The sequence below is a fragment of the Coregonus clupeaformis genome, chromosome 16 (assembly GCF_020615455.1).
Source record: "Coregonus clupeaformis isolate EN_2021a chromosome 16, ASM2061545v1, whole genome shotgun sequence".
NCBI lineage: Eukaryota > Metazoa > Chordata > Actinopteri > Salmoniformes > Salmonidae > Coregonus > Coregonus clupeaformis.
The window spans coordinates 51,618,967-51,641,446 of record NC_059207.1 but is presented as its reverse complement, the minus strand read 5'-3'; the positions used below and the strand labels follow the sequence as shown (position 1 = coordinate 51,641,446).

The 22,480-nt window shown below is 46.9% G+C and overlaps 1 protein-coding gene across 1 annotated transcript; it reads left to right on the top strand.

The window, feature by feature from the left end:
* Positions 1–326: 326 nt before the first annotated feature.
* npc1l1 (NPC1-like 1) lies at positions 327–19,076 on the top strand. The gene is made up of 20 exons (XM_041901448.2): positions 327–825; positions 2,086–2,247; positions 2,430–3,641; positions 3,839–4,062; positions 4,222–4,322; positions 4,678–4,850; positions 5,085–5,213; positions 5,639–5,821; positions 6,058–6,172; positions 11,451–11,716; positions 11,832–11,921; positions 12,104–12,294; positions 13,851–13,978; positions 14,120–14,249; positions 14,336–14,391; positions 16,436–16,586; positions 16,739–16,970; positions 17,231–17,344; positions 17,484–17,646; positions 17,773–19,076. The coding sequence occupies exons 1-20, from the start codon at positions 769–771 to the stop codon at positions 18,039–18,041; spliced, it is 4,146 nt and encodes a 1,381-aa protein (XP_041757382.1). The 5' UTR covers positions 327–768; the 3' UTR covers positions 18,042–19,076.
* Positions 19,077–22,480: the final 3,404 nt, after the last annotated feature.

The window sequence follows — 22,480 nt, the reverse complement described above, 5'->3', positions numbered from 1 at the left end:
TACAGAAACTCTATCTCTCTCCCACTCTCACCACCCCTCTCTTTTCTAACTTTTCACTCTTCCTCTCTTGTAACTCCTTTCCACCACCCACCACCCACTTTCTCTTTCTCTGTTTCTATTTCTCTGTCTCTTTCTCGCTTCCTACTTGTTCATTGACACAAATACAAGTGAACCAAACCTTGAATGAATGGGGTAAAGCTGGAATAGGGGTAAGGGGATAAGGGCAGGGGTGCCGTGGGTCGTAGAGGGCGGTGGCGTTATGTCTGTTCTTTTAATTATCCTTTGTTTTTGCTTTCCCAGCTTCTCTGTGTCTCCCAGGCAACATTCCACCATCCTCACCCTCCCTGGTTAATGATCAATCAGATTAATGTCTCTTTGCTTGTTCTGATTGGCATCCGCTGCATCAGGCCAGATAAAACAGGTGACACCACTGATTCTAGTCATGGGGCGGGGTGGCTGATGTCTTCGCCTGTTCCTACCCCTTGGCTCTCACACCTGGGACTGAAAGACAGAGAGACAGACAGGCAGACAGAGAAAGAGAGAGAGAAGGACTAACACATAGAGGCCTCTCTCACTATCTCACCCCTTCACAGGACAAATGTTCTAAATTATTTTCTATTTAGCCTTTTGTTATTTATTCAAGTGATCTAATTGAGATTAAAAAGGGGAGACCTGCCATAGTACGACGGCAACTAAACCGACACTCCGTCCTATTGTACCTGGGCTTCCAGGCTCTTTCTTAGCTGTGAGGTGCTGTGGAATAACAGCATGGGCAGACCCACTATGAGCCGTGCCACTGCCATGCTCACACTCCTGGCTTGTCTGGTAAGTCCTTCTGTTTCTCCCTGATGGCTGTTATCCAGTGGTGATGATGGAACCCCCTGGAACTGGGTCCCAGGAGGCATTTTGTTGTTGATGGCAATTCCATTTCCACCACTGGTGTTACAGGGTGTGGTAGTTAAACAACTTGCAAGTGTCTACGTTGCCATTCAACACTAACAGAATCACAAGAACTAAGAATCCAGTACTTGAATTAGACTACATTTCTTTGAACATAATAATAGACTTAAAGGAAAGTGTAATTGTAATATCTACTGGGATGTGTTTATTTGAATGAATGTTTTGTTGTATTTACATATTATACAATTCATTATAAAATAGAGGGACTGTAGTTTTATACTTCTTCACATGGTCCATTAACGCTTCCTCTATTTTTATGATTATTTTCAAGTGTTGTCTAATGTGTTGTTTTAGGATATCTACAACAGAGATGCCTGGCACTTGACTGTATTGATGCAAATGAATGGACTAATTGAGGGAGTGAAGATATTCTTTCACTACCAATTTATTGTCATTTTACTAAACAAGGCAAAAATATAATCCAAATGTTTAAGCCAAATTGTCAGTGATTTAGCCATGTTGAATGCAGAAACAGTCAGGTACTTAGAAACAGTAAGCTGATCTGCCATTTTGTTTCCTTATGTTGAAAACTGTCACTAATCTCTCTATTCCTGTACATACTAACACTATCTGTGCTGGTGATTAAGCCTTGAACAGAGTAATTAACTATCTCCACCCTTTTATTGTCATTATGACCAAACAGCAAAAAGCAATGTAAAAAACAACCTGACATGGCCGATTATATTGTATCCATATAATCTCATTGATAAGACGTTTCAGGAAGGCGAATACAGAATATTTGTAGGCCGGAACTGTTTATCAGTTGAAAAATAGATAGTGTAACGTAGAAGAGTATCCCAACCAGAAGGATAAAAAAGTGAAAATGTGTATTATGGTTACACAACCAATATCTCCCCTCAGCCTTACTAACTCTGTCCATTCACTAACTCAGTCTGTCTACAGATATAGGATCTTAATTTGAGCCAGTTTGCTCCAGCAGGAAATAATCCTGTTGCAACAGGAAATGTGAATTAATGGAAATTTTTGTAGTGATTGATACATTTTTTGTTAGGGTAAATCAAGTCAAAGTGGTAATGACAAGTGTGCATTTCCTGCTGTGCAGGACAATTCTCAGCAACAAAATAGTGATCAAATTAAGATCCTACAACTGTATGTCTCCCCCAGGTTGTCTCAGAGGCCCGTCATGAGCCAGGATACTGTGCCTTCTACGATGAGTGTGGTAAAAACCCAACAGTGGAGGGATCCCTCATACCCCCCATAATCCCCTGCCTCAACTACAGCCGTGCTCGAACCCTCGAGGGGGAGCACTACCGACAACTCAAAAAGGTCAGTGGTTCTAGCCCAGTAACTCTCTGGGTGATTCTGAGAGAGAGAGAGAGAGAGAGAGAGAGAGAGAGAGAGAGAGAGAGAGAGAGAGAGAGAGAGAGAGAGAGAGAGAGAGAGAGAGAGAGAGAGAGAGAGATAACCTTACCTTCCAGGTAAATGACCATACAGTTTTTTTATTTTAGGTGTGCCCCATGCTGGACCGTGGAGAGGGCAGCACCACCGCCTGCTGCTCTATAAAGCAGCTCAAGTCCCTGGAGACGAGCCTGATGCTGTCCAAGGCAGTGCTCATCCGCTGCCCCTCCTGTGCTGATAACTTTGCCCACCTCCACTGCATCAACACCTGCAGCCCTGACCAGTCCACAACCGTTAACGTGACACGCACCATTGACGTGAACGTCACCAGCTTGGGGATAGTCAAAGAGGCTGTGGTGGGTTACCAGGCCTACTTGTCCACCTCGTTTGCCGACAAATCCTTTGATTCCTGCAAGAACGTGAGGATTCCCGCCACGGGGGGGTATGCCATCGCTACCATGTGTGGACGATACGGCTCAGCACTGTGTACGGCTCAGCGCTGGTATGACTTCCAGGGAGACTCCAGTAATGGCCTGGCCCCACTGGACATCGACTTCAGGCTGATTCCAGAAGGGGTCACCGAGGGGATACCCGACGGGGTAGTGCCTTACGCTGGAAGGGCGCTGGGGTGTAACGAGATGACCCCAACAGGGGCAGAGGTTTGCTCCTGCCAGGACTGCCAGGCCTCGTGCCCGGTCATGCCCTCTCCCCAACCCCCCGCAGGACCCTTCACCATCGGGGGGATGGACGGCTACCTGGTGCTGTGTGTGATCGTCCTCTGTGTTCTCATTCTAGCTTTCCTGCTTTTTGTGCTCTCCACCTACCTCCTGAGGAAGGAGGAGGGCAAGGACTCTGAGAAAGGGAAAGGAAAGGGGAAAGGGATGGATAAGAATGGGAACAACGTGACTGAGAGGCTGATTGAACCGTGGGAGGTGACGTGTACAGACAAGAACAGCCTGGCTACTCAAGAGTTCCTGGGCTCTGCGTTCCAGGCATGGGGCACCCTCATCGCCTCACACCCCCTCAAGGTGCTGCTAGCGTCGGCTGTGGTCATAGCGGCCTTCGCCACGGGACTCATGCACATCGAACTGACCACCGACCCGGTCCAGTTGTGGTCCGCCCCAAACAGCCGAGCCCGTATGGAGAAGGACTTCCACGACAAGTACTTCGACCCATTCTTTAGAACCAACCAGCTGATCCTGACAGCGCCGGGCCGACCTGGTCACTTCTACGACTCGTTGCTGTTCGGAAAGCAGAACTTCAGTGGAATCATTGCCAAAGATCTGATCCTGGAACTTCTGGAGCTGCAGAAAAAGATTCAGGTAGGGTAGTCAGTGGCACTATAATTGGTATTCCCGAAATATCATGAAAATTGTGTTAGTAGTAGTTCTACCAATTAACATGCATAGAGAACATGTGATTATTGACATATTGCATTTATTTGCAACGATTGTGAAAATCAGAAATCACTAAAGTATTGCAATACTAAACTCCATTATTGTTCCAACACTATCTGCAGAACATTGAGTTCTGGTCGAATGATCTGAACCGTACCGCAAGTCTGAAGGATGTGTGCTTCGCGCCTCTCAACCCCTCCAACCCCTCCCTGACCGACTGTGCTGTCAACAGCCTGCCCCAGTACTTTCAGAACAGTGTGGACAACCTCAACGCTAAAGTCAACATGACGGAGCTGGGAGTGACCAAGGAGGTGGACTGGAGAGACCACTTTATCTACTGCGTCAAGTAAGTCTGATTTGTGATGTCCCTCCCTTTCTATCAGTGAAAACACAATCAGATTCTAGAGCTGTTTTTAAATATTCATTATCATTGTTCAAATATGTTTTATCATTGACAGTAAGGCAGTTAAATTAAACATGATCTTGTATACTCCATTCCATGCAGCTCTCCCCTGTCGTTCAAAGACATCACTGACCTGCAGTTGAGCTGCATGGCTGATTATGGAGCACCAGTCTTCCCCTTCCTCGCAGTGGGAGGATATGAGAGTAAGTCTTCATGTCGTTTTCTTTTGTAATAATACTTTAGTAATCCATAGATGGCATTCTTTTTTTTTGCTCTGCTACCAATCCCCCAGAACAGACACAAACACTAATCTAATAGCTTGATGACACTTCATAGAATAGATGATTAGTGGTTGTCTGTAGCTCAGTTGGTAGAGCATAGCGCAGCTTTGGCGCTTGCAACGCCAGTATAGTGGGTTCAATTCTCAGGACCAACCATATATAAAATGTATGCACGCATGAGTCGCTTTGGATAAAATCATCTGCTAAATGGCATATATTATTATATATTAGATGAATCCTGTGTATTAACCCAGCTTTCGTTATCTCCCTCTCTCAGATGAGGGCTACACTACAGCAGAAGCGCTCATCCTGACATTCTCCCTCAATAACTACCCACGAGACAACGTTAAGTTCAAGGTGGCCCTGGAGTGGGAGCAGAGGTTCCTGGACATTGTCCAAGAGTACCAGAAGAGTCCAGGCAACCCATTCACCTTTGCATACATGGCTGAGGTACGTACGTACGCACACAGACAGGGATAGCTCCCATACAGACAGTCTACTTCTTACCTGCTATTTACCTGGAAGACATTACATGGTCATAATATTGTAATACATTGCTTTATTAGTCTATAACTACCTCTCTCTCTCCCCTCTCTCTCTCTTCTTTATATCCTTCTCTGTCACTGCTCTTCTCTCTCCCATCTCTCACTCCTTCTATGAACCCCTCTATTTCTCTCTCTGTAGAGGTCTCTGGAGGATGAGATCAACAGGACGACAGCGGAGGACATCCCCATCTTCATGATCAGCTATGCTGTCATCTTTGTGTACATCGCTGTGGCTCTGGGGGAGTACACCTCCTTCAGTCGAATACTGGTGAGACCACTCACTGAAATACAATGTGGCAATGCCAATTTGAATTTCAACTGCTGCCATTTTAGCACTTTAGCTACACACACACACACACACAGAAAACACTTGGCCCTAAGCAGAAAGTAAAATCAATAAGATAGTGCTTATCCTTAGTATTATACAAGGAAAGAAATTAGGAAACGACTGTATAGAAACAGCATGTCTAGATGCAGACAGTCATATTCTCTAAAATGGATGATTTAGCCTTTTGGAGGGCTAGATGGAACAAAAATGGAATGTTCCGTAATGTTAAAAACTGTAATGCTAGTTTGTAAAATAGATGAAACACTGTACTGTATATGACTAGGGTGGACTAGAAGGTATTCCTATGCCATACAGGAAACTGTAGTAAACAGGAACTGCCCCTGACCTCTGTGGTGTCCCTACAGGTGGACTCGAAGTTCCTAGTGGGTCTGGGTGGTATCCTGGTGGTGGGCTGCTCTGTCCTGGCCTCCATGGGTTTCTACGCCTGGATCGGTATCCCCTCTTCTCTGGTCGTCCTCCAGGTGGTTCCCTTCCTGGTGCTGGCCGTAGGAGCTGACAACATCTTTATCTTCGTCCTGGAGTACCAGGTGTGTGTGTTTAAACCTGGTTATCACTCTGCTGGGCATGGCCCACGGTATCATATTCCTACCTGTACTGCTCAGCTACTTTGGTGAGTGTGTGTGTGGCTGCTAGACTATTGAACAGTAGCCTGATACCTGACTGTATTCCTCAACGATCATTAGTTCAATCGGTTCACTCATAATGTTCTTCATTAGGTGGTAGTATTCTCTCTCTCTAGTAACAGTAAAACTCTCTCCCTCAGAGGGACGCACGGAGGCCAGACGAGAAGAAGGAGGAGCAGATCGGACGTGTCCTTGGAAATGTAGCTCCCAGCATGCTCTTGTGCTCTCTCTCCGAGTCTGTCTGCTTCTTCCTGGGTGAGCTCCCATTGGTGCATTTGACATTTTAGTCATGTAGCAGACACTCTTATCCAGAGCGACTTACAGTTAGTGAGTGCATACATTTTCATACTGGCCCCCTGTGGGAAACGAACCCACAACCCTGGCGTTGCAAGCGCCATGTTCTACCAACTGAGCTACAGGGGAATTTATTACAGTAAAGACTAAAAACAGCCGAATTCATTCATTAATGCAATTTCTGAAATGGAACTAATTATTTAAGGCTGGCTTTATTTTTAAACTAAAATGCTTGATTGCAATTCAAAGTCATGAATGACTTGTATGCTGACATGAACAAATGAACGATACAGTAGCCTATAGAAGTATTTAAATGTAGGCCTAAGTAAGTTATGGTATTAAGACCAAGTAAGTTACGGTATTAAGACTAAACAGGATGTGCTCTTAGGCCTACAGCTCGATGGTGTTTATACAAGGCTGCTATGCTAAGCCTACTAATGATAATGACATTACTTATTATTAAACAAGCATTATTATTGTAAATATTATTTCTCTGACAATTTGGAACAGTGTAAATACTAAATCAATTATTAATAATAAAAAAATAAAAAATAATAAATAATAATACCAGAGAGGCTGTTCTAACAGAAAAGAAAGAAAGTGTAAAGCCTTTCTCTAGAACATAGAAACAGAACACACAGAAAAGACACCGGTATTTCTTGTCAGAGAGATGTTACTTTTCTTATTGACTCTCTGAACCTGCAGTAATTAATCAGGTGTGCAAATAAGTCGTCTCGTCCACCAGCCAAATCTCTCTGTCAAACCTATGTGCTAGCAAGGAGCCTGGGTACAAGGTTAGCAACAGTGCATTCTATCACAAGTCACTGTCAATGGCAATGACAATAGTGGTCTATAGATCCCAGGCTGTAGCCTACATTCCATCCATTTACTCAATTCAATACACATGGCGTCTGTGAAGGGGGCTTACATACTGTATGTTAATGTCAGTGTGTAGCGGTAGGACGGAGTCAGGCGCAGGACACAGAGCTAGTAGACAACGTACTTTACTCGTAAATATATATTAACAAAAACTCCACGCAGGGAGGACAATCCCGCTCACCAGTCGATAATACCAAACATAGAACAAACACGCACACAACACAGTGGGAGCCAGAGGGTTAAATAAGGAACAAATCATAGACATAATGGGAACCAGGTGTGTACAATGAAGACAAAACAAGTAGAACACAGAAACATAGATTGGTAGCAGCTAGTACTCCGGTGACGACGAATGCCGAAGCCTGCCCGAGCAAGGAGGAGGGGCAGCCTCGGCTGAATCCATGACAGCACCCCCCCCCCTTAACGCGCGGCCCCAGCCGTGCGCTGACACCGGCCTCGGGGACGGCCAGGAGGACGCGGCGCAGGGCGAGTCAGATGACTCCAGTGGAAATCCCTCAACATGGAGGGATCGAGGATGTCCCTCCTAGGGACCCAACACCGTTCCTCCAGGCCGTACCCCTCCCACTCCACGAGATACTGCAGGCCCCCCACCCGACGCCTCGGATCCAGGATGGAATGGACAGAGTATGCCGGTGCCCCCTCGATGTCCAGTGGGGGCGGAGGAACCTCCCGTACCTCAGACTCCTGGAGTGGACCAGCTACTACCGGCCTGAGGAGAGACACATGGAACGAGGGGTTAATACGATAATCAGGAGGAAGCTGTAACCTATAACAAACCTCGTTCAATCTCCTCAGGACTTTAAACCATTCATCCACCGCAGGTGCCTCGATCTGGCTCTGATGCCATGGTGCCAGGACCGGCTGATAACCTAATACACACTGAAATGGAGACAGGTCAGTAGAGGAGTGGCGGAGAGAGTTTTGGGCCATCTCTGCCCAGGGGATGAAAACGGACCACTCCCCCGGCCGGTCCTGGCAATAGGACCGCAGAAACCTACCCACATCCTGCTTTACTCTCTCCACCTGCCCATTACTCTCGGGGTGAAACCCTGAGGTCAGGCTGACCGAGATCCCCAGACGTTCCATGAACACCCTCCAGACCCTTGAGGTGAACTGGGAACTCCGATCAGACACTATATCCTCAGGTACCCCGTAGTGCCGGAAGACGTGTGTAAATAGGGCCTCCGCAGTCTGTAGGGCCGTAGGGAGACCGGGCAGAGGAATGAGACGGCAGGACTTAGAAAACCGATCCACAACGACCAGGATCGTGGTGTTCCCTTGTGATGAGGGAAGGTCCGCAACGAAATACACCGATAGGTGGGACCACGGCCGTTGTGGAACGGGTAGGGGTTGTAATTTCCCTCTGGGCAGGTGTCTAGGTGCCTTACACTGGGCGCACACCGAGCAGGAGGAAACATAAACCCTCACGTCCATAGCTTAAGTGGGCCACCTGTACTTCCCACTAAGACAGTGCACTGTCCGACCGATGCCAGGATGACCAGAGGAGGGTGACGTGTGAGCCCAATAGATCAATCGATCGCGGACATCTAACGAAACGTACATACGACCCTCTGGACACTGGGGGGGAGTGGGCTCCGTACGTAACGCCCACTCGATGTCCTTGTCAACCTCCCACACCACCGGTGCCACCAGACACGAAGCCGGAAGTATGGGAGTGGGCTCCATGGACCTCTCCTCTGTGTCATACAGCCGGGACAGAGCGTCTGCCTTAGCGTTCTGGGAACCTGGTCTGTAAGAAAGGGTGACATGGCCCACCTTGCCTGGCGAGGGTTCAGTCTCCTCGCCGCCCGAATGTACTCCAGATTGCAGTGGTCAGTCAAAATGAGGAAAGGGTGTTTAGCCCCCTCAAGCCAATGCCTCCACGCTTTCAGAGCCTTAACAACAGCTAACAGCTCCTGGTCCCCCACATCATAGTTGCGCTCCGCCGGGCTGAGCTTCTTCGAAAAGAAAGCACAGGAGCGGAGCTTTGGTGGCGTACCCGAGCACTGAGACAGTACAGCTCCTATCCCAGCCTCGGACGCGTCCACCTCTACTGTGAGGAGGGATCCGGATGAGCCAGCACAGGAGCCGAGGTAAACAGGTCCTTCAGGTGACCAAAAGCCCTGTCCACCTCAGCTGACCACTGCAGTCAAACCGGTCCCCCCTTCAGCAAGGAGGTAATGGGAGCTGCTACCTGACCAAAGCCCCGGATAAACCTCCGGTAGTAGTTGGCAAACCCTAAGAATCGCTGCACCTCCTTAACCGTGGTTGGAGTCGGCCAATTACGCATCTCCACCCCTGACGCAGACAGGTGGTGCCCTAGGAAGGAGACAGACTTTTGAAAGAACAGACATTTCTCCGCCTTGACGTACAGGTCATGCTCCAACAGTCGACCAAGCACCTTTCGCACCAGGGATACATTCTCGGCTCGTGTAGCGGAGTATATGAGAATGTCATCTATATACACCCTGTCCGTGCAGGTCCCTAAAAATCTAATCAACAAAGGATTGGAAGACTGATGGAGCATTCATCAACCCGTACGGCATGACAAGGTACTCATAGTGCCCAGATGTGGTACTAAATGCCATCTTCCACTCATCCCCCTTCCGGATACGCACCAGGTTGTACGCGCTCCTGAGATCCAATTTGGTGAAGAAGCGCGCTCCGTGCAATGACTCCGTCACACTAGCAATGAGAGGCAGTGGGTAACTGTACTTCACAGTGATCTGATTGAGACCACGGTAGTCAATGCACGGGCATAAACCTCCATCCTTCTTCTTCACAAAAAATTAACTTGAGGAGGCAGGTGAAGTGGAAGGCCGAATGTATCCCTGTCCCAGAGATTCGGAGACATATGTTTCCATAGCAGCCGTCTCTTCCTGTGACAGAGGATACACGTGACTCCGGGGAAGTGCCTACCTGGAGGTTTATCGCACAATCCCCCTGTTGATGGGGTGGTAATTGAGTCGCCTTCTTTTTACAGAAGGCGAGAGCCAAATCGGCATATTCGGGGGGAATGTGCATAGGAGACCTGGTTTGGACTTTCCACCGTAGTTGCACCTATGGAAACACCTACACACCACCCCGAGCACTGATGTGACCATCCCTTGAGAGCCCTCTGTTGCCATGAAATCGTGGGGTCATGAGAGGTCAACCAGGGAAGCCCTAACACCGCTGGAAACGCAGGAGAATCGATCAGAAAGAGACTAATTCTCTCCTCATGACCCTCCTGCGTTTTCATCCAGAGTGGAGCTGTGACCTCCCTAATCAGGCCTGACCCTAAAGGGTGACTATCTAAGGCATGAACAGGGAAGGGCACATCAACAGGAACAATAGGAATCCCTAATCTACGGGAAAACATACGATCAATAAAGTTCCCAGCTGCGCCTGAATCTACGAGCGCCTTATGCTGGGAATGCGGGGAAAACTCAGGAAATTCAATGTCAATACACATGTGCGCAACAGGGAGCTCTGGGTGAGTCAGGTGCCTACTCACCTGGGACGGTCCACCAGTGCTCTGCCTGCTGCCTCGACTCCCTGAGGACCCTCCCCAGCACCGACCAGCAGTGTGTCCTCTGCGGCCACAGTTGGTGCAGGGGACAACCCTCTACCGGTCTCCCTAAGAGCAGTACCTCCAAGCTCCTTCGGTGTAGGGTTGGAGGTGCTGGGGGATGGAATGGACGGATCCCGATCCGAATGTCCGCGGATGGCCAACAGGTTATCCAGCCTTATCGACAAATCCACCAGCTGGTCCAGGTTAAGGGTGGTGTCCCTGCAGGCCAGCTCCCGACAAACGTCCTCCCATAGGCTGCATCGGTAGTGGTCAATCAGGGCCCTCTCATTCCATCCCGCTCTGGCTGCCAGGGTCCTGAAGTCCAGTGCGAAGTCCTGAGCGCTACTCTTCCCCTGTCTGAGGTGGAACAGAAGTTCCCCCGCCGCTCTCTTCTGTCAGGCGTCAGTGTGTAGTGGTAGGACGGAGTCAGGCGCAGGACACAGAGCTAGTAGACAATGTACTTTACTCGTAAATATAAATGAACAGAAACTCCACGCAGGGAGGACAATCCCGCTCACCAGTCGATAATACCAAACATAGAACAAACACGCACACAACGCAGTGGGAGCCAGAGGGTTAAATAGGGAACAAATCATAGACATAATGGGAACCAGGTGTGTACAATGAAGACAAAACAAGTAGAACACAGAAACATAGATCAGTAGCAGCTAGTACTCCGGTGACGACGAACGCCGAAGCCTGCCCGAGCAAGGAGGAGGGGCAGCCTCGGCTGAATCCGTGACAGTTAATGACTAACTCCTCCTGTTCCTCACCTCTGTCTCCCAGGCGCTCTGAGCACCATGCCTGCTGTCAAGTCCTTTGCTCTGTACGCTGCCCTGGCTGTACTCATGGACTTTGTGCTGCAGATGACGGCCTTCGTGGCATTGCTGTCCCTGGACGCCAGACGGCAGGATGGGAACCGCTGCGAGCTAGCCTGCTGCGTCACCGTCAAGACCCCGGCCCCGTCCAAACCCAACGAGGGTTTCCTTCTGCCCGTCATGAGGAAATACTATGCCCCCGTCCTCCTCCACCCCGTCACCAGGGTCATAGTGGTAAACAAACTATTGCCTTTTTACTTTTATACATTGATGTTCCCTCTAGTTAGCTCAGTTGGCTGGTTGTGGTTATGGTTGTGGTTGAAGTCCTCCTCCTCTCTCCCTCTGCCAGATGGTTGTGTTCATCTTTATGTTCATCTCCTCCATCTACCTGATGTTCTATGTGACAGTAGGCCTGGATCAGGAGCTGGCTATGCCCCAGGTGAGTGACACCTGGACTACTGCTTGAATGCATCTCCCATGACACTTTATTCATTCATTCGTTCGTTCATTCATGAATAACAACATACAGTATGAACAACATAAAGAAACACCATAAATAACAGTACATTTGTGTCCTTGTACTGACCACTTGACACCTTCTCCTCTCATCCTCTGTCTCAGGGTTCCTACATGTTGGAGTATTTCAAGTACCTGTATGCATACTTTGAGGTGGGCGTCCCAACCTATTTTGTCACGACAAAGGGCTTTGACTTCACCAAGATAATGGGTATGAATGCAACCTGCTCCAGTGTGGGCTGTGACCCCTTCTCTCTCACTCAGAAGATCCAGTACGCCACTGAATACCCCGACCTGTGAGTAGTCATTTGAATTTGGATTGAATGTAGGATAATAATAATAATAATAACAATTACATTTATAAAGCTAGTTATTTTCACCTGGTCTCAAAGCACTTTATATTGGGCGGGGGTAAATTGGCTTGTATACACTGAGTGTTCAAAACATTAAGAACACATGCTCTTTCCATGACATAGACTGACCGGCTGAATCCAGGTGAAAGCTACAATCCCTTATTGATGTCACTTGTTAAATCCACTTCAATCAGTGTAGATGAAGGGGAGGAGACAGGTTAAAAATTATTTTTAAGCCTTGAGACAATTGAGACATGGATTGTGTATGTGTGCCATTCAGAGGGTGAATGGGCAAGACAAAATATTGAAGTGCCTTTGAATGGGGCATGGTAGTAGGTGCCAGGCGCACCGGTTTGTGTCAAGAACTGCAATGCTGCTGGATTTTTACGCTCAACCGTTTCCCGTATGTATCAAGAATGGTTCACCACCCACACTCTTAGAATAAAAAGTACTATCTAAAACCTAAAAGGGTTCTTCTGCTGTCTCCATAGGAAAACCCTTTGAAGAACCCTTTTTGGTTCTAGGTAGAACCCTATTGGGTTCAATTTAGAACATTTTCCCCAGAGGGTTCTACATGGAACCCAAAAAACTTCTACCTGGAACCAAAAAGGGTTGTCCTATGGGGACAGCTGAAGAACCCTTTTGGAACTCTTTTTTTCTAAGAGTGCAAAGGACATCCAGCCAACTTGACACAACTGTGGGAAGCCTTGAAGTCAACATGGGCTAGCATCCCTATGGAACGCTTTCGACACCTTGTAGAGTCCATGCCCCGACGAATTGAGGCTGTTCTGAGGGCAAAAGGGGGGGTGCAATTTAAGATTAGGGAGGTGTTCTTAATGTTTTGTACACTCAGTGTATATTCAAACACTACTTCCTTCTAACGGTGTTGTTGTTCTGTTTCCAGTCTGTCTCTCTGACTCCTTCCTCACCCTTTTCCCCACTACACCCAACCTTGAACTTACTGATATCCACACAGCAACCTGACACACAGCCAATCACAACACTTAATGATCAACCCAGTTATATAAAACACATCCAAGAATAGATCAGGGACTAGATGACCATATTCGAGAGGATAAAAAGGCCGATATCATAAAATCTGATGAGCAAACTATTTATTCTTAGTCTGGGGTTAGGATTAATGTTAATGTTAGGGGTAAGGGTTAAGGTTAGGGTTAGTGGTTAAAATAGCATTTGTGGTCAGGAAGCACCATACTTCTGTCCTCTCTAGCGTGGAGATAAGGTCTCAGGGCTGCTGGTATCACCACCTCATTAATGCACCTTTACTTTCGATCTGCCATATCAGCAGCTGATATTGTAAATGTAAAATGTAATATTCCAAGGCCAAAGCTTGGCTGACTCTAGGGGTTTTGTGTGAACGTGAATAAAAGTGAAATAAAAGAAGGGGGAAGTTTGTAACGATGTCAGAATGATGGGTACTTTCTGATACAAAATGGTGCTTGTTTTAATGAGTCTCAACTCATTGATATGATTAACAGATCTTACATGGCTATCCCAGCAAACTCGTGGATGGACGACTTCATTGACTGGCTAAACCCTGGATCCAAGTGTTGCCGGCTCTATACAGCCGGTCCTAACAGAGGGAAATTCTGTCCTGCGAGCGAACGTGAGTACCAAGTACCTCAGACAACCAGACAACCTGAAATAAAAACAAACAACGTTATCCTCTTTGTTCGTTATGCATTAACAAAACATAAAGAAACATTGTGTAGTTTCTAACCTGATGTATAATGTGTTGTGTGCGTAGCGACCTTAATGTGTCTACAGAAGTGTATGAAAATTCCCGAAAACGGAGTATTGAGGCCCAGCATGGAGCAATTCAACCGCTTCCTACCAGACTTCCTAGGCAATAAGCCCGACCTGCAGTGCCCTAAGGGGTGAGCGTCACACACACACACACACGTTCGTACACATGCACGCACACACATGCGTGTGTGTAATGGTCTGTTTCTCTTCCTAACAGAGGTCTAGGAGCCTATGACAAGGCTGTGATCAGAGATGAGAGTGGAGAAATTATAGGTGAGGAATACTGGATATTATCTTTAAAAAACAAACAAAAACGAAATCATGTTTTAACCTACAGTGTATTTGGAAAGTATTCAGACCGCCTCCCTTTTTCCACATTTTGTTACATTACAGCCTTATTCTAAAATTATTTAATTATGATTTTTCCTCATCAATGCCCCATAATGACAAAGTGAAAATAGGTTTTTTATAAATTTTTGGATTCAAATTGATTAAATTGAGATTGTCACTGGCCTACACACAGAATGTCAATGGAGTTATGTTTTTCTAAATGTTTACAAATTAATTAAATGAAAAGCTGAAATGTCTTGTCAAGTAATCAACCCCTTTGTTTTGGCAAGCCAAAATTAGTTAAGGAATACAAATGTGCTTAACATGTCACATAATACTTTGTGTGGACTCACGCTGTGTGCAATAATAGTGTTTAACATGATTTTTGAATGACTACCTCATCTCTGTACCCCACACATACGGTGCATTCGGAAAGTATTCAGACCCCTTAACCTTTTCTACATTTTGGTACGTTACAGCCTTATTCGAAAATTCAATTAATCTACACACAATACCCCATAATGACGAAGCGAAAACAGTTTTCTTTTTTTAACAGATACCTTATTTACATAAGTATTCAGACCCTTTGCTATGAGACTCGAATTTGAGCTCAGGTGCATCCTTTTTCCATTGATCATCTGTGGTAAATTCACTTGATTGGACATGATTTGGAAAGGCACACACCTGTCTATGTAGGTCCCACAGTTGACAGTGCATGTCAGAGCAAAAACCAAGCCATGAGGTGGAAGGAATTGTTCGTAGAGCTCCGAGACAGGATTGTGTCAAGGCACAGAGTTGGGGAAGGGAACCAAAAACTTTCTGCAGCATTGAAGGTCCCCAAGAACACAGGGGCCTCCATCATTCTTAAATGGAAGAAGTTTGGAACCACCAAGACTCTTCCTAGAGCTGGCCGCCCGGCCAAACTGAGCAATCGGGGGAGAAGGGCCTTGGTCAGGGAGGTGACCAAAAACCCGACGGTCACTCTGACAGAGCTCCAGAGTTCCTCTGTGGAGATGGGAGAACCTTCCAAAAGGATAACCATCTCGGCAACACAGGCCTTTATGGTAGAGTGGCCAGATGGAAGCTACTCTCAGTAAAAGACACATGACAGCCTGTATGGAGTTTGCCAAAAGGCACCTAAAGGACTCTCAGACCATGAGAAACACGATTCTCTAGTCTGATGAAACCAAGATTGAACTCTTTGACCTGAATGCCAAGCGTCACGTCTGGAGGAAACCTGGCACCATCCCTACGGTGAAGCATGGTGGTGGCAGCATCATTCTGTGGGGCTGTTTTTCAGTGTTAGGGACTGGGAGACTAGTCAGGATCAAGGGAGAGATGGATGGAGCATAGTACAGAGAGATCCTTGATGAAAACCTGCTCCAGAGTGCTCAGGACCTCAGACTGGGGCGAAGGTCAACCTTCCAAAAGGACAACGACCCTAAGCACACAGCCAAGACAACATAGCAGTGGCTTCGTTACAAGTCTTTGAATGTCCTTCAGTGGCCCAGCCGGAGCCCAGACTTGAACCCAATCGAACATCTCTGGAGAGACCTGAAAATAGTTGTGCAGTGACGCTCCCCATCCAACCTGACAGAGCTTGAGAGGATCTGCAGAGAAGAATAGGAGAAACTCCCCAAATACAGGTGTGCCAAGCTTGTAGCGTCATACCCAAGAAGAGTTGAGGCTGTAATCGCTGCCATAGGTGCTTCAACAAAGTACTGAGTAAAGGTTCTGAATACTTATGTAAATGTGATATTTCCATTTTATTTGTATGTATTTTTTTGCAAAAATTTAGAACAACCTGTTTTTACTTTTTCATTATGGGCTATTGTGTGTAGAAAACTATTTAATCCATTTTAGAATAAGCCTGTAACCTAACAAAATGTGAAAAAAGTCAAGGGGTCTGAATAATTTCCGAATGCACTGAATACACAGACAATAAAGCTGCTGAAGTTGAAGGTGACCTGTGTCTCTGTGTTGTTAGCCACCAGGTTCATGGCGTACCACACAGCCCTGACCACCTCCAAGGAGTTCACTGCAGCGCTAAAGATAGCCAGAGAGCTGGCCCACAACATCACCCTCAGCATGAGAGCCATACCTGGCACATCACCAGACTTTGAGGTCTTCCCCTACACGTATGTTAGCTCAGCGTCCTCCTCCATTCTTCTCTTCATTTTCTCCTCTTCTCACGTCTTTCCTTACACATACACCTCTTCCTCCTTTCCCCTCTGGGAGATGCTGTGCTAAGCATCAGTTAATCAGACTATCCTCCTCCTCTCCTTTCCAGGGTGACCTATGTGTTCTATGAGCAGTACCTGACCATCGTGTCTGAGGGACTGTTTAACATCTCCCTGTGCCTACTACCAACCTTCGTGGTGTGCTGTCTGTTGCTGGGCATGGACCTGCGCTCCGGCGCTCTCAACCTCCTCACCATCATCATGATCACCGTGGATACCGTGGGCGTCATGACACTGTGGGGCATCGACTACAACGCCGTGGCTCTTATCAACCTGGTCACGGTATGGAACCATAGCACTACTTGTGTTGGTGTGGGTGAAACTTGTTGCAATGTGTCTCACCTTCAGCACTAGTTTGAAACCTCATAAATCTTAACCTGTTTGTACACGTGCTATAGATAGTGTCCCCTATTTTTATATCCTGAAATGGGCTATAAGCTCAAAGACAAAGGAAGCAAATGTCCCCACCCAAGCGGCACTTGACATAAGCAAACATGCGTTTTACACACTAACCCTTCCCCTTCTCTCTCTCTGGTCTGCAGGCGGTTGGTATCTCTGTGGAGTTTGTATCTCACATGACACGTTCCTTTGCCATGAGCATCCAGCCTACACATGTAGAGAGAGCCAAGGAGGCTACTGCTACTATGGGCAGTGCGGTGAGTTCAAGTGCCAGACCATTCAATCACTATACAGCCATTAGATATATAACCATGTTATAATCACATAGATATATGTGGACACTTAATGGACTATTTGTTATACTGAATGTATGTTTGTCCCTGTGTGGTTCTACAGGTGTTTGCTGGCGTTGCCATGACGAACCTGCCTGGAATAGTGGTGTTGGCATTTGCCAAAGCCCAGCTCATCCAGATCTTCTTCTTCCGTTTAAACCTGGTTATCACTCTGCTGGGCATGGCCCACGGTCTTATATTCCTACCCGTGCTGCTCAGCTACTTTGGTGAGAGAGTGTGTGTGTGTGTGCGCGCGTGTGTGCGTGTCAACCAACAGATTAGTCACTATATTAAGGTTTTCACTCAGACTTTTTTGGACTAATACCTTTTCCCCAATCCTGTGTGTCTCTCAGGTCCTGGAGTGAATAAAGCAGTGTTGCTACGGATACAGCAGGCCAAGGCCCAGGAGCTGGAGCTGAGTAGCAACGCCATGCACATCTATGACAACATCAGCTACGAAGACCAGGAGAAGAGCCCCAACCTAGACACCACCCCCATCACCCCGTACGAACCCCACACCTATGAGGAGCTAGAAAAGGTTGCGGTAGAAGACACAATATCCCCCCCAGAGACAATCTCTGAGGAACAGCTGGAGAAAATGGCGAGAGTGGACCATTTCTGAACACCACCACCTAACCAACAAACAAACTGAGTTTAGTCTGTTTCCAGTTCATCTACATATACCTCCGTAACCATAGGAACCACAAGAGCCGAAGCAATGACAATATATGTGGCAAAGAAGGGTCTAATAGAGATTCTATATATTGAGTCATATGTGCAGATCTTTATCTATGGCACTAGTCGCAATGTCCTCTTATTGTTATTTTTTGTAATTATTTTTACAATGACGGCCTACCCCGGCCAAACCCGGATGACGCTGGGCCAATTGTGCGCCGCCCTATGGGACTCCCAATCACAGCTGGATTGTGATACAGGAAAGGCAGGACTGAAGGCCGCAACAGACACAACTGTGTAATATCTACTACCAGATTAACTATGTGGAGTGGAGATACATAACCACGTACTGAACTGAGGGACCTATTGGTCGTTCAACAGATGGAAGAGACACGTTGCTTATAATGGTATATAATGTAGATATGTAGCCTCTCATCTCCATATTCTGTATGTGACAGTTTCTGCCTTAGTTGACAGGAGGAACCGACGGGATGATTTCTGTATTGCAAATTAGGCAGGCACAAAGTGGTTCCTAGGGAGAAATTACAAACGTTTATGCTAACAAATTCGTTTTTTTTATACTATTAGAATTGTTTCATGTGTGAGTTAAATGTATGTTTATTTAATTTAAATATTTTGTACCTATAAATTAAATCAGCTACAAATTAGTTTAATTTACAAAATCTGTTCACCAAGTATTCCCACAAATAAAAAAAGAGATATGTGATCATGTCTCAATGTAATCAAGGCATGAAATTATTGTTATTTTCAAATACAATCTATTTTTGGTTGTGGTCAATTTGCAGTGTACAAATTATTATAATTATGTTACGGTCCCCCTACCATCCACTCCGACAAAATTCGGCCAGCAGCCTACCCCTAAAGTATAGTAAGAGAAAACACTCCGGATGTTGATAGTAGATAGTCTTGAAAATTATTTTCTGTATTGTTTCGATCTAATATTAAACATGTCTGTAAAGTATGTGTGACTTGACTTTGTAGGCTGTGGTAAACCCAGGAATAGAATGGCATAATGGCATAGTTCATAATACATGCATTACATAAGCACAACAGCGCCTTTCTTCAGCGCCTTTCTTCAGGAGGCTGAAGAAATTTGGCTTGGCACCTAAAACCCTCACAAACCTTTACAGATGCACAATTGAGAGCATCCTGTCGGGCTGTATCACCACCTGGTACGGCAACTGCACCGCCCGCAACCGCAGGGCTCTCCAGAGTGTGGTGCGGTCCACCCAACGCATCACCGGGGGCAAACTGCCTGCCCTCCAGGACACCTACAGCACACGATGTCACAGGAAGGCCAAAAAGATAACACCCAGGACAACAACCACCCGAGCCACGGCCTGTTCCCCCACTATCATCCAAAAGGCGAAGTCAGTACAGGTGCATCAAAGCTGGGACCGAGAGACTGAAAAACAGCTTCTATCTCAAGGCCATCAGACTGTTAAATAGCCATCACTAGCTGGCTTCCACCCGGTTACGCAACCCTGCACCTTAGAGGCTGCTGCCCTATATATATAGACTTGAAACACTAGTCACTTTAATAATGTTTACATATTTTTGCTCTACTCATCTCATATGTATATACTGTATTCTGTTCAAATATTTTTTATTGAACACACACAAGAATGGTGTATAGGTATGAAAGACATGTACAGTTCTTATCTAAACATAAGAGAACAGACATGAACAACAAGACCCAGAGTTCTGGACACAAAACAAATATTACAAAACACGACATACAGAACAGGGACAGGTAGAAAGAAAAAGGGTAGATGTAACCCCCCCACTTATACCCCCCTTTATCCCCCCCCTTATTCCACCCTATTCCCCTCCCGACTGCTCGAGTGTCGGGGCCAGCACACGCTGCCCAAAGGTAGATTACAATATGACAATTGAGAGTGCGTTAAAAAGTACAAATTCACAGCACCGACTGGTCCAGGTAAGAGAGGAAAGGCTGCCAGATTTGATCAAATGTTGATAATTTATTGTTCAGAATATATCTAATTCTTTCTAAGTGTACAGTTTTTGCCAATTCGCTGAGCCATAATTTGGTAGAGGGCGCTTCCCTCCTTTTCCAAAACAACAAGATTCATTTTTTTGCCGAAATGAGACTGTAAGAGATTAGTTGTTTTTGGGAGTTGGTTAATCCGTTTAGGGAATCGGACACTCCCAGGATTATCAGAAGCGGGTCTGGGTCTATTGAAGTCTCCAGAACATCAGAGAGGACCCCAAATATTCCACACCAATAACCATACAGACTAGAGCATAGGGAAAAGCAGTGGAGTAGTGTACCCTGCTCAGCCTGACATTTATCACACATAGGGGATGTATCAGGAAATATCCTATGCAGTTTAGTTTTGGAATAGTGTAATCTGTGTAATACCTTAAATTGTATGAGACGATGTCTGGAGTTAATGGAGCAGGTGTGGATATACTCCAAGCTATCCTCCCAGTCTGCCACCGAAATATCAGTCCCTAGTTACATTTACATTTTACATTTTAGTCATTTAGCAGACGCTCTTATCCAGAGCGACTTACAGGAGCAATTAGGGTTAAGTGCCTTGCTCAAGGGCACATTTACGTCATTTAGCAGACGCTCTTAAACAGAGCGACTCACAAATTGGTGCATTCACCCTATAGGCAGTGGGATAACCACTTTACAAATTTTTTTTGGGGGGGTAGAAGGATTACTTTATCCTATCCCAGGTATTCCTTAAAGAGGTGGGGTTTCAAATGTCTCCGGAAGGTGGTGAGTGACTCCGCTGTCCTGGCGTCGTGAGGGAGCTTGTTCCACCATTGGGGTGCCAGAGCAGCGAACAGTTTTGACTGGGCTGAGCGGGAACTATGCTTCCGCAGAGGAAGGGGAGCCAGCAGGCCAGAGGTGGATGAACGCAATGCCCTCGTTTGGGTGTAGGGACTGATCAAAGCCCGAAGGTACAGAGGTGCCGTTCCCCTCACTGCTCCATAGGCAAGCACCATGGTCTTGTAGCGGATGCGCGCTTCAACTGGAAGCCAGTGGAGTGTGTGGAGGAGGGGGTGACGTGAGAAAACTTGGGAAGGTTGAACACCAGACGGGCTGCGGCATTCTGGATGAGTTGTAGGGGTTTAATGGCACAGGCAGGGAGGCCAGCCAACAGCGAGTTGCAGTAGTCCAGACGGGAGATGACAAGTGCCTGGATTAGGACCTGTGCCGCTTCCTGTGTAAGGCAGGGTCGTACTCTCCGAATGTTGTAGAGCATGAACCTGCAGGAGCGGGTCACCGCCTTGATGTTAGCGGAGAACGACAGGGTGTTGTCCAGGGTCACGCCAAGGCTCTTCGCACTCTGGGAGGAGGACACAACGGAGTTGTCAACCGTGATGGCGAGATCATGGAACGGGCAGTCCTTCCCCGGGAGGAAGAGCAGCTCCGTCTTGCCAGGGTTCAGCTTTAGGTGGTGATCCGTCATCCATACTGATATGTCTGCCAGACATGCAGAGATGCGATTCGCCACCTGGTTATCAGAAGGGGGAAAGGAGAAGATTAGTTGTGTATCGTCAGCGTAGCAATGATAGGAGAGGCCATGTGAGGATATGACAGAGCCAAGTGACTTGGTGTATAGGGAGAAAAGGAGAGGGCCTAGAACTGAGCCCTGGGGGACACCAGTGGTGAGAGCACGTGGTGCGGAGACAGCTTCTCGCCACGCCACTTGGTAGGAGCGACCGGTCAGGTAGGGACGCAATCCAGGAGTGAGCCGCGCCGGAGATGCCCAGCTCGGAGAGGGTGGAGAGGAGGATCTGATGGTTCACAGTATCAAAGGCAGCAGACAGGTCTAGAAGGACAAGAGCAGAGGAGAGAGAGTTAGCTTTAGCAGTGCGGAGAGCCTCCGTGACACAGAGAAGAGCAGTCTCAGTTGAATGACCAGTCCTGAAACCTGACTGGTTTGGATCAAGAAGGTCATTCTGAGAGAGATAGCAAGAGAGTTGGCTAAAGACGGCACGCTCAATAGTTTTGGAAAGAAAAGAAAGAAGGGATACTGGTCTGTAGTTGTTGACATCAGTGGGATCGAGTGTTGTTTTTTTGAGAAGGGGAGCAACTCTCGCTCTCTTGAAGACGGAAGGGACATGGCCAGCGGTCAAGGATGAGTTGATCAGCGAGGTGAGGTAGGGGAGAAGGTCACCGGAGATGGTCTGGAGAAGAGAGGAGGGGATGGGGTCAAGCGGGCAGGTTGTTGGGCGGCCTGCAGTCACAAGTCGCAGGATTTTATCTGGAGAGAGAGGGAGAAAGAAGTCAAAGCATAGGGTAGGGCAGTGTGAGTAGGACCAGCAGTGTCATTAGACTTAACAAACGAGGATCGGATGTCGTCAACCTTCTTTTCAAAGTGGTTG

Bases quoted from the DNA above. Each gene is read 5' to 3' on its own strand.
- npc1l1 (XM_041901448.2), top strand. From the start codon at position 769: ATGGGCAGACCCACTATGAGCCGTGCCACTGCCATGCTCACACTCCTG. The intron at 16,587-16,738 runs GTATGTTAGCTC...TCTCCTTTCCAG, and splicing joins TTTGAGGTCTTCCCCTACAC to GGTGACCTATGTGTTCTATG. The intron at 17,345-17,483 runs GTGAGTTCAAGT...GTGGTTCTACAG, and splicing joins CTGCTACTATGGGCAGTGCG to GTGTTTGCTGGCGTTGCCAT.